Source organism: Amblyomma mixtum, chromosome 1 (genome assembly GCF_055824585.1).
Source record: "Amblyomma mixtum isolate Tamu chromosome 1, ASM5582458v1, whole genome shotgun sequence".
In the NCBI taxonomy this organism is placed as follows: Eukaryota; Metazoa; Arthropoda; class Arachnida; order Ixodida; family Ixodidae; genus Amblyomma; species Amblyomma mixtum.
In genome coordinates, this window is record NC_143012.1 from 190,608,280 (window position 1) to 190,621,049 (window position 12,770).

Genomic DNA, 12,770 nt, shown 5'->3' on the forward strand with positions numbered 1-12,770 from the left:
TCGTTTCGCTGATACAACCCATCTGCGGTCGAGTGTCCCAGGTAGTTTATCTTGTCTTATTTGCTAGCTCTGTTCGGTTTCCTTGGCTGGGCTTCTTTTGATGCGCTACGTGGCACTGCACGCAGCCGCTTCCTTCCTCAATTGCTAGGCAGCGTGCATGGCGTCCAAAGCCTGATTTCGCTTTTTGACGTGTAATAGCCCTCACCTGCCATTCAGCAGACATAGCTAACATTCGCGGTCTTGACTTCCACATCATAGCGAGAACGGCGACCAGTTAGAATGCGGAAGGCGAGAGGTCGCTGCGTTGGCTCCAAGGCATCGGGAAGCTTAGCGCGTCTCTGGTTTACATTCAGATCTATAATAATTATTTTCTGCTTCATACCATTCTGCCGCAAATGTTCTGAAGTTCGGAAGCATCGAAATGACACCTGGCAGATGGAACAAAAAAAAATAACAGACAGCCGTCCACTGGTATAAGTATGACAAACTTTTCTTCCCGTCTTTACTAAAAGAAAAACATAGTGTATTGCCAACTCGCTATTGTCGTTACTTTTTTTTTTGCTGGCGCTTCCAGTCTTCAAGCCTGATTGGGCAATAAACATCCTGTGAAACGAAATTCTCAGCATTCATACTTCTTCTCTGCTTCAGTACACTCCTGCCTGTGTTTGTTAGGTTAGGTGTGTGTTTTTAGGTGTTTCTTGTGGATCCTGAGCAAAAGGATCAAATTTGTGCAAACTCGATCTTTTGATAAAATTGCGTTCTAAGCAAAAAAGGCGCTTTAGTAATATGTTGCGAAAATTGATGTTTTGGGATGATTCGCTTCAACGTGAAGAAAAGAGCTTCAATATAAAATTACACTCAACAAATGCACGCTTATGCGTGAATTTTCAGGTGTGCAACGTCCTGATTAAACACCCAACAACCAGAAAATGTCGTCTCGGGCAATCCTACCATCTTCAAAAGTAAGCATTGCATACTGGATATTCTCAGCGTACGAAAAACCGGTAGCTCGCTCTAAACAAAATTGCTGACGAGTCAACTGCCGAGAGCGGGATGCTTCAAGAATGAGAACTTGTAGTAAACCCAGAGGCCTACGTCGGGCGTGTTCGCCAGAATTCAGCACGTTGATGGGCAACACGCAGAACAAGTGCTTCCAGAAAAACTCCTTCAGCGATAGTCATTTCATTATCCGCCAAAAAAGCGTGGAAATTTCACATCCCGGATATCACCCGGCCCTGTTCTTTACTGAGCCTGTGAAACGAGCTCCCGCTAACTCTAAAGGACGCTGCCATATGTACTGTGATCTACCGTTTGCGGTTATGACTATGACAGTTCACCTCTGCAGCAGAGCCGCACCGCACTATGCTGTCCTGTTTTGGCCTCGTGCTGTTTACGTGCTGTGATCGACCGTTTAAGGTTATGAATATGATATTTTACCCATCCAGCAGAGCTCGACCGTACTCCGCCGTGCTGTTTTGTCGTCGTGCTGTTTTTCGCCTGCGGTCTTCTGTCGTCCTGCTATTTTTTTCGCTGTGCTATTTAGTTGCTTTGCTGTTTTGTCCGGCGTGCTCATTTGTCGGGCGCTGTTTTTTTTCCCATGCTGTCATGTCGCCATGCTGTTTTCTCCCTGTGGTATTTTGTCGCCGTGACGCTTTTTTCCTCTACTGTTTTGTCGCGGGGCTGTTTTTTGTGCGCTGTTTAGATGCATGCTGTTTTTTCATGCGCTGTTCTTTCATGACGCCAAAAATACATGCGTTTTCATGAACCATGCAGGCATAGCGACCACTGCAGTGCACCTAACTCTTGGTCTTGATGGGCTGCAGCGCCGACGGTAACCGCATTTGCGAAATTCTGAAAACTGATATACAATATTACTTATGATGGGCAACAGGAGTTTCAATAATTAAGGAGCCTAGTTGGAATAGTTAAATAGGTAACTATTTATTACCACTTACCGAGCCTGCTATTTGGCAAGTCTTAGCTGATATCTGATGTACTATGCCGCTGACAATGCTATGCCGAGGAATGCACTTCTCTTACTGAAAACGCCTTTCTTTTTTTTTAAATTGTGGAAGTGCTTAGGCTAAACACTCTATATAATACTTTTTCGTTCAAGAGAGGCGATGTGGTTGGTGGATCTAGCGGACAGAACTGGCATGCTTCGCCGCGAGTTTTTATTGTGTTTATTGGTAAACCTCCTCACGATGTTGGACTTAATAGGCGTGCTTTCGACCTTTACGCTCATCCGTGGCCAGCTCCACGTTCTTTGAAGAAATCTCAGGAAATATGCAAAAGTAGATAATGCCTACACTTGAGCGGCACTGACATTTAAAAAAAAATAAAGCGTGAAAGATTACTGCAGTGCAGAAAGCTGACTGTAAGAGAGAATAAAGAGAAAATTAGGGCTTCACAAATCGGCACTTCATAGCGGATAATTTTAGCGGCAATTAAAACAAATAAAAAAACGTGAAATAAAACGAAATTAAAAGGAGACAATCTCACGGCCACTATTTTTCCAAGCAGCGTGTGAGATTCACCACAGCTGAGTATAGTCTTAAAGCAGCGATTGAACTTGAACACTTTTTACGGCCATCCCTGATGAGAGGGCTCAAACTTATCGATAAGGTGCGGCTTCCGTATTCCTCTATCGTGGTGAGTGCGCAAATCAGATTCCAGGATGGACACTTTCAAACTAATTCATGAACAACGAATTTACAGTGCCTCTATAAGAGGAAAATGGTGAGGAATTTTGCTTCTGAGCTATGATTAAAAAGTAATATTTGAAAGGGGGCAGCGATGTTCGATCACGCAAGAAGACTTACCACACTTCAACGGTCACAAGTAAAATTACCCTTGATTTCAATGGAAAAGCAATGTTCTCTCCTTAGTGTTGTCTCTGATGCGGTCATCCGAATGCAAACTTGACAGCAGGGTTCATTACAGCATGCGGTGCCAGTACGCGGAAGGTCGGTATTTTTTGGGCGCCGTTGGCTTATCCAGGAGGTCTCTATTTTCCCTGTACGCAGATCTCCACGAGTATGGCAGCGACACATTTCGGGGATGATTCATGGATAGTATGCTGCAGTGTGGGATGATAATGATGAAAACGTTAGCTACTGAGGCAGAGCGTGTTATTCCTAGGTCTGTGTACATATTTTCTTCTGTGACTTTAAATCTCTTGTGAACCTGGTGTCGGCTTAGCTGGCCCGCTGAGTCAATACCATGGTCGACGGTTTGCGGGGAGTATTTCTTCCCCAAAGTTTCGCATTTGAGCTTTGCACGGTTTCGACGCGTTTCCTCACTTTGAACTGATGCGTCTAAAGTGGTGTGCGTAGTTATAAGGGACAGCCGTTTTGAAGTGTTTGGTGTGGGTATTTTCAATGGGAAGGTGCTGGTGACCATCAGTGGGATTGCGGTAAAGCTTAGTGACATGCTTGTTTTGAGAAGCCGTGACAATGATCACTAGACAATTGTCCGTCGAAAATGAGTAATGGTGAGAAAACGAAATAGAAATATGGACACTACTGAAGGTCTAGATGAAAGTTAAAAGATCTGTTTTCCCTTCTGGCCAGGTAGGAAAAATATCATCGATGAAGCGTTATTAATAGAGTGGCTTAGCTCACAGCGTGACACGAAATTTCTTTGTAAGACGGCCATGAAAATATTCACGTAATTAGGGCTAATCCATGCTTGCATAGACATTCTCCTACCTCGGAATTGATCGCTGTCAAACTGAAAGTTGTTAAGTTGTGTGTTAAAGAATGAGAGCATGTAAAAGATTCAAGTGTTCAAGCATTAGTTGACTAGTGTGATGCCCGGCTGCAAGCCAGAAGTACTGCCAGGATTCACTCAGGTGCGGTATATTTGGGTTGAGGGGTGTTTCGTACAAGAAGTGAAAAGACAACAATACTCATTTGCTTTCCCTGGCTTCTGTGAATATGGGCTTTATCCATACGTATATCCTAACAAACCCCTTATCTTGTCATGTTTGTCTGCTAAATAGCTCAACGAGGACTCCGGCTTTGGCAATAGGGCCTCCATAGCCATCAATAGAGTGTGTTTGTAAAGTTGATGCCCTTACCGCTCCATGACCTTTAACGTGGCCAATGCGTTCATACACCCAAGCAGCACACCAACAATGGACCGACGCTGGCATAATGCTGGTCAAAATCGGCTCGAAAGTCGTACCGACGTCGGCATTGGGGCAAAAAGTTACTTTTTCCAACCTTGGCCTGATGTTCGGACCAACACTGAACCGACATTCATGCCACTATCAGACCACTGTTCAGCCGCTCTACCAACACTGAACCGACATTCATGCCACTCTCAGACCACTGTTCAGCCGCTCTACCAACACTGAACCGACATTCATGCCACTCTCAGACCACTGTTCAGCCGCTCTACCAACACTGAACCGACATTCATACCACTATCAGACCACTGTTCAGCCGCTCTACCAACACTGAACCGACATTCATGCCGCTATTGTACCCACTTTCAGCCGCTCTACCAACACCGGCTTGACATACCACAATTAGGCCACTGTTCAGCCTTTCTGCTAACGCTTGCCCGAAGTTTATGCCACCATTGCATTTCCAGTTCAGCGAATATTCACATTCCAGTTAATGTTCGCATTGGGAAAGCCATGGGTTTTGGCATTGCAAAGCTGCAATCATCTCTTCTATACACATGCACAACAAAATGAGGCAATGAAAGAATCCAACTGAGAAACAATTTATTAAATAATTAGGCACCGTGGCTGGGGACGCGCGGTTGCGCGAGTCCTGCGAGGCAGCGAGGGCCGCGCAGGAGACGGGACCTTGGGAAGGAGCCAGGGCCGCACAGGAGGAGGATTTCTGGGAGGTGGGGGCCGCTTGGGGAAGGGAGGGCACTGTGCTGGGGGCTGAAGCACAGGGGCTCGCAGTGGTTGCCAGGCCGGCAGCGGTACTTGGTAGAAACGCTTCGGCAAAACGCCTTTTGCGTCCGCCGCCACGGTCCACCGAACCTGGCAACCACTTCCTAATAAACCCCTGCGCTTCCACCACATCCGCCCCCGTCTTCTCACAGATGGCATCTGCATAAGATAAGCGTTCATTTTAGGCCAGCAGAAAAAGTTTGCTCGTTCACAGAAATCAAGATTATTTCAGCAACAGAGAAAACAGAAAAGGCCACAAGTACATGTTAACTCAAAGTGCGTGCCAGAATGAAAGGACTACAGTATCCAAATACAACTTGAGGGGAAAATCCACCTGAAAGCTCTTCTAACCAACTGTATAAAGCTGCTGCGACATCACGGTCGACCACTTTGCACTACTAACATATGGGAGCACAAATGGCTGGCAGATACAAGGCACGACTACGATCCATGACAAGAGATGGATGTGACTGATGGGAGGGCTTTCTTTGAAAGGCATCTGCTGACTCATATATCTTCAGATGCACATGGAAGAAAACTGCAGATGACTACCCCCATAAAAACAGTAACAAAATATTCACCTGTAATGAAAAAGAAAACTGGTAAAGTATCAACTGAAAAGAAGAAAAGAAAACAAAGCGCAGCAGAACCTGGTGCATGTTCTTCCACTCATCTTTTAAAATTCAGTTAAAAGCTACTGCAACAACATACTTGTTGCCACCTTGCATAACTTCAGGGCAATAAATGACCACTTGCCCTTGCGGCCATGGAGGCTGTACATCCTCTGTACAGCCAACCCCATGATGGCGGTCATTATGTTGGAGCCCACCTCCCTCAGGCCCTTGCTCCCCAGGTGGACCAGCTGCTTTCGCTGAAAAGAAACACCACAGGTGCACAAGCTATTAGGCACAAACATCAATTATAATTTCATTTAGTTTAGCAGAATCGAATAGCTAAGGCAATTGTGTGACTACCTGTCAACAGCCCATGCGAGTACCTACAATCATAATGCATAATTTCTGTATGATACAATAGCTTGACTAGTTGCTACCAGCAGAAAGCACCACCACCAATATGGACATTCTTTTTTTTCCCAGTTTACTAAGAGCAGGGAAACTTTAGCGATTAAGCAAAGGTGGCCAACTCCTACCCATTATGCTTTGCATCTTGGACATTATTATATTATAACTATAATGCTTTTTGCAGATATCTATGTGCTGGATGTGTTTTCTCTGCACAGCCGTTACGCTAAAATTGATTTGGTTTGTAGAACTTAAAGTTCCAAAGTGACTCAGGCTATGATGAGGGACACCATAGTGGAGGGCTCCGGAAGTTTCGACCACGTGGGGTCTTTAACATGCGCCACTGACATCACACTGCACACGGGCGCCTTGCTTTTCGCCTCCATGGAAAACTGGCCATCACGGCTGGGTTTGAACCTGAGTCTTTGGGTTCAGCAGTCGAGTGCCCTAACCACTGAGCCACCATGGCGGGGCTCACTACCCTGAAATTGAGCAGTCTAATTAATGCTATACAAAGGGCGCTTATTTAAATCCCCAAGCACCTGAGTAAAGCTGCGTGCTTAGCAACCACATTTCATTAAACGATGTTGCTTGTTTTTGGCAGCAGATTAAGTAATGAAATGTGCATAATGTGAGCAAAAGACAGGGAAGAGGTGGGTTAAAGCTGCCCCATTATTTGGGAAACCTAGCCGAAATTAAAGACGCGCTGAGAGAGGACCAACTTCCAGCTGTGTTCACAGCAGTTCATGCAACAGTATATTAACCGAAAGCTCAGCTTCCTGTAAAACAGACCTTACAACATCCTTAATGTTTGCTACAAAGTCCACTGCTGAACTAAATTAAAACAGCACAACAATAAATGACAAATGTAAGGAAAATGAGGGGCTCGTTATGAGACACATACGAAGAAAGGCAGCCACAGGCAACAAAAGCATAGGGGATTTTTTTTTTGCTGTTGATCGATGTAAAACAATAATGTAATCACAGAAATATTTGACTGAGAAAAAAAATTTGTTGGAACCAAGTCTGTTATGCAACGACCGGCCACCGGCAGAGCTCTGGAAAACTACATCGAATGACATTGAGTGACACCATCTGAGAGCAACTGCCCCAAAAAAGCCTGTGACTGCACCGCCAAATACCAAGCTACTACAAGATGTGACAGGTGCAATGCTTCGCACAGAACCAGCATCAGTAGCTTTGTTTGCTGTTTAGCGCTCCTTCTCGCCTAAACGCTCTGATGCGACAGCAGTCTCGCAGGTGGCATTTTCTTTGCATTGCGTGGCTGAAACATGATGTGACAACTGGCACTTGCCGTAAGCAATATTGCGAGCACCACATGTTCAGCACTGCTACTGAGCCCAACAAATTGATAGGACCCAAAGAGCAGATAAAGAGAGTCCCCTAACAGCTGTCCCGACACGTGATGCAGTTTTTGCAAGCTCTGCTACCGGCTGGGCATTGCGTACCACTTTTGCTTCCAACAGTAAATCTCACCACACAAGGAATCGACAGGGCGTTCCAGTGAACACTCTAAAAAATTCCTAAAGAAGCGCAAGTTCGATATGGGAAAACAATTTTTTTTTTGGAGGAACGATCTCTCAGCAGTGGTGGACATAATTTACTGCATAACTGTGCGTGTGTACCTGCAAATATTTCTTCTATTTTGAACTCCCTATCCTTAGGAATTCCTGAAAATGTTCACTGAAACAGCCAGTGTGTATATCAGCAAGCAACTTTCATGAACAGGACATTTACATTAACAAAACACACTGTGACAGCACACTCCAGCACAAAAGTAGGAATTATATCTATGAAGAGCATGTTATTCACAGAGCACGGCATGCAAATACTCTTGGAGCTCAACATTTCTTCACAAACCTCGGAATTACATTAGGCATGCAATTCGTTAGTAGGCATTCATTTTTTCCAGACACAAATTATCAGAAACATTAAATCACCAGTCCAGCAGCCACGCTGTCGTCCTGGACGGCAGCTTCCGCAGTGTCCAACTGCTCGGGGGAGAATGCGGGCAGTGCAAGGGTGGGAGGCGGTGGCGAGGGGGACACTGGCCGAGTCCTCTGCTCCAGCTGCCGGTCTGACCGCAGCAGCACGTGATCCTCCAGCCTTTGTAACCGCTGCATTAAGTCGCGCTGCTGCTGTCGGACCTCCAGCACCAGGCGCATCAGCTTCAGCAGGGTAGCTGAAACTGAAGCAATCAACAATTTCAGTGAGAGCAGGGTTAACCTGGGTGCAATAATATCATTGGCGCACTGAGGTACAATAAAGAACAATATGAGGCTAACAGTAGGCAGCAACACACTCTGTACTATGCTCCTAAACTTCCACCAATTTTATCCTCCAAGACACTTCTAATTCATGTTCTATTCCTTGCTAGCCTAATTTAAATGCCATAAATGTCACCATGCACTGACAAACACCTAGGTGAAATGGAGCTGCTCTATGTGTGATAGCTAGCACAGAACCTGCAGCCTTGTTGTGTAAAGGACTTCTCAGTCTATGAGCTTCGCGAATTTTTACATTGGTTCATGGGCATTTCCACTGCTATTGCACCATGGCAGAGATGGCAGCAGTTAGTCGCAAATGGATTCTTCCAGTGTCATGAGAAGCATGTGCTAATAGAAGCCAGAAAGGAGAGCAGGCCTGTGCCCTTAATATAGCATTGCACCATTTGGAAAGTATTGCTTACGGCAACACCCACATTGGCCAAAATGCTGGAGGTAGACATCTGTTCTAACTGCAAGTGCTGGCAGGGATCAATGCATTAAAACTGCAACAAAGATAGCCCTTATGAAATTATAGCCCTTAGCTGACAAGCGAAATGCAACAAAGAGGTGGACCAAACGTTTCTTGCTAGGCACAGGAGGTGCCAAACCGTTGAGAAATAAAACAAGGTCACATTTATCTCTTACCACGCATCCATTTTGCTGCAGGCAAGACAAGACTAGGAGCCAGCTGATGTGCTCCACAAGGCAGTTAGGCTGTTCAGTTCTTTCCTAAGCAAGAGGTCCTCCTTCAGAGCATGCCACTATTATTGGCTGCTTATCTCCTTCAGCACCCTTTATGGGAGCTTTGTGATATTGCAATTAATTTTTTTCAGCACATTTCGCTGCATCCAAGGCACTGCACTCACTTCCAACCAATAAACTTTTAAAATACTTTGAAAGACAATGAAAAATTACAATATGGGCCTTGCTGACCTGTGTGCCTCTGGAAGCGACCAAATTATGCTGGTAAGGAAACAAATGCACAGAACATGGGACTACTGTGTAGAGTGCAATTTGTAGGAGTGGCTTCCTGGTGGTGATGTAGGCAGAGAGAGGCAACAGAAATGCCAGGATCCAAAAGAACCCAACAAAAGCACAACATACAGCTCTTGGGAAGGGCGCACAACAACCAGTCCACTATGAATCACAAGAGAAAGCAATGGAAGTACTAGGTTGTAAATTCCAGTACCACTTCAGTTCAATACAATCGTTTTTGAGAAATACATGTGATGATTTTCAGAGTGACCCCTTTCAAAGCACATAGTTTGAAACTAGAAATGTGCTCCTAGCACCATTGCAAGAGCCACTGACGAGAACTCCATGCAAATATCTTCCTGAATAAGTATATTCTCTAGATCTTTCTGGGCCTGTTGACTGCTGCTCGGCAGCAGCAGGTACAATGAGAAATTTAAAATTTGCTGTTTTTCTATAAGACAAAGCAGATCTAGTTTCTACATCTTGTCGTGTGACTTGATACTAGACAAAATAGGAGTGTAATTAAAAGAAAGGAACACAGTGAAAAGATGGGACAAGCAGCATTTGTCCTCTCCTCTCACTGTGTCCCCATGTTTGGCTTGCATTTCTCTTTTTGCACAAAAGTAAACAAAGTGAAAATCTCACCATCAACAGTCCCAGCTGTCGACTCCTCCAGCTCGCTGGGTGGCGCACTGTTTTCGCTCACGCTCTCCCCAGCGTGATTCAGTGGGGCTGAAGATGAACATGTGTCATTGATGGCAATCCAGGAAGTACAGAACACACTACTGTGTACAACTACAATGTCACATTTCTATCCTAATTGAATGCAGAAATGCTACTTCAGGATATTTTTGGAGAAGGGACAGAACAGTTGCATGGCCAGGCTGTTTTGCATACAGGTGATCTTAAAACACAATAGACACAAAATTACGAAGTTCAGAAACAAATTCCTGGTTATATAGAGATGCCCCCCAGGCAATAGTAACACTTCCTTTGGCCGAAAAGATATTTTAATTTGGTTTCAATCACAGGCTGTACAAAGACTTCATAATTCAAAACCCACCAAAACCGACACCTCCATGACAAGTAGTTGACGTGACAAACAATGTCACATCATGCAGATACCTATGACACATAAAAGAACGTTGTGATCCGACTGCGGCGGCGCGTTTCGATGGAGGCGAAATGCAAAAGGCGCCCGTGTGCTGTGCGATGTCAGTACATGTTAAAGATCCCAGTCGGCTGAAATTACCCCAGGGCGCTGCGGCACCTCTTTCTTCCTTTCTTCTCACACTCCCTCCTTTATCCCTTCCCTTATGAATGTCCACCGAAATGCGAGAGAATTACTGCACCACTTTCTTTCCTGAAAAATCAGTTTTCAATTTTTTAAATATGTGTCTATAGTACTTCAATAATTACATTTCTCATGCACCAGCATGGTGCATTGGTACCGTATTTTCCGGTGTATAAGACGTGGCTTTTTTTCAAAAATCTTGCTGATGCGTCCTATACAAGGGTGCGTCTTATATGCGAATTTTTCGTTTTTTTTTAGAGAGTTCAGAAATTACTCAGGTTCATTTTCAAGCTTTCTTTACCGAAAAAATATCACTACCAATGATGCGGTTGTAACACGGTTAATACTTCAATACAGGGACTACCGTGCGCAACTTTTTTTAGGTGAACTTTATCATGAAACGACGGGGATGACGACTTCCGGGATCACAAACACACCACCGTTTCGGAGGCCCCAAGCAAAAGTAATGTGAAATGCCAAAAGATGACAACAATCACGCTTCTCACCATTGTCAAGACAAGCCAGGACAAGCCGGCGTTCTTATTTTAGCCACCCTTTCCCATTTTGTTTGCTCCATGTACGTAGTGCGAACAGAATATTTCAGTCGCGTTGCCACCAGAAATGGGCGAACTTTTTGATAGCGCATCCGAAGGTGAAGACTTCCAAGGTTTTAAGTAGAAATAAAATGTTCTTATGGACATATGGGAGAGTTTTTTCGTTTTTCTTTCTTTTTTCTAAAACGTGGGCAGGAATGGTGTGAGTGTTGCCTTTTTCGACCACTTAGCGTTGCTTAAGAATTTCTCACAAGTACGGTGAATTTCATGATGGTCGCACAAGCGTGTTTAATTGATCCTCACTAGCCCAACTGGGTAAACTGGGGTGCGTCTTATATAAGGGTGCGTCTTATATAGCAACTTTTTCAATTACAGCCTGCATATATGGCGGGTGCGTCTTATACACCGGAAAATACGGTACATTTAAGGACATAAAAGAAACTGTCATGGCGAAACCAAAAACAGAGAGCGGAATATATGTCATGTGAATAGAAACCTGTTCGCAGTACTGTTAACGTGGGTAAGAGAGTTTGCCACGAAATGGTTACTGGCAGATTCACTGCTGATCTGAGAGCATGGCAAATGTAAAAAGCTGATGCCAAGTCTGAACACGTTCTATTTCTCTGCAAGTGCAATTAGCTACGGTGGAGTTTTTTTTCCCAGATTTTGCAAGCATACTACCATAAATCCCCAATCAAAACTAACACAATGTCGACCTTACATTAAATAGAAATGAGAAATGGTGTTTTAGTTTTAAGGCGGTTAACATCCAAAGACGACTCAGGCTATGAGGGACGCCGTAGTGAAGGGCTCCGGAAATTTCGACCACCTGGGGTTCTTCAACGTGCACTGACATCGCACAGTACACGGGCCTCTAGAATTTCGCCTCCATCAAAATTCGACCGCCTTGGCCGGGATCGAACCCGCGTCTTTCGGGTCAGCAGCCGAGCGCCGTAACCACTGAGCCACCGCGGCGGCTTAACAAATGAGAATTCATGTCGTACGTGGTGACGGCAGCTGTACAACATCGTTGTGGCCCTTATTTCCTAAAAATAATTGCACATGAACGTCTTGTTGAGTATGCAAAATAATTTCTCATCAATAAAGAAATATGAGAATTTCAATTACCAGAAACTGCCGAGCTTTCTAGGGCTGAAGTGAACTCGTAGCGCCGCACCTTTTTTTCGGCGCTCTTGTAGGATCCTGCAAACATTCTCAATATCTCGACAAAAACCATGTCATCTCCAAGCAACAGTACGGATTTCAAAAAAACAAAACAACTGAGGCCGCCTTAATCAAAGAAAAGCTAATTGAAAACATAGAAAATAAACTGCTAACAGTTGGCATATTCCTTGATATGAGGAAAGCGTTTGACTCGGTTAACCATAAGATATTGCTTGAAAAAATGCGGTGTTATGGAATACGCGGCGTTCCTTTAACCTTATTTGCTAGCCACCTTGACAACCGATCTCAAACAACTATCATTAACGGTATTTCATCTGGGATCGGTCAGATTGTGTCTGGTGTGCCACAGGGCTCCGTTCTAGGACCAACGTTGTTCTTATTATTTATTAATGATATCGTCAACCTTCGTCCAGCAGACAACATTATAATCTATGCAGACGATACTAACGTATTTTTTTCAGGGCAAGATAGTAATATTTTGCAAGCAGCCTCCAATAGTTGGTTATCCCAATTGTCTGTTTGGTTAAAATCAAATAG

General features: G+C 44.5%; 1 protein-coding gene across 1 annotated transcript in view; it reads right to left on the reverse strand.

The window, feature by feature from the left end:
• The window catches only part of LOC149370313 (uncharacterized), a 73,300-nt gene extending 60,807 nt beyond the window's left edge, over window positions 1-12,493 (reverse strand). The window contains exons 1-5 of the mRNA XM_089577517.1: window positions 12,177-12,493; window positions 9,846-9,932; window positions 7,899-8,146; window positions 5,627-5,786; window positions 5,014-5,074 (exon numbers count right to left, since the gene is read on the reverse strand). Of these exons, the coding sequence (XP_089433643.1) occupies window positions 5,014-5,074; window positions 5,627-5,786; window positions 7,899-8,146; window positions 9,846-9,932; window positions 12,177-12,285 (665 nt within the window). The 5' untranslated portion in view covers window positions 12,286-12,493. The remainder of the gene's footprint in view (window positions 1-5,013; window positions 5,075-5,626; window positions 5,787-7,898; window positions 8,147-9,845; window positions 9,933-12,176) is intronic.
• Between the last annotated feature and the right edge of the window lie 277 nt (window positions 12,494-12,770).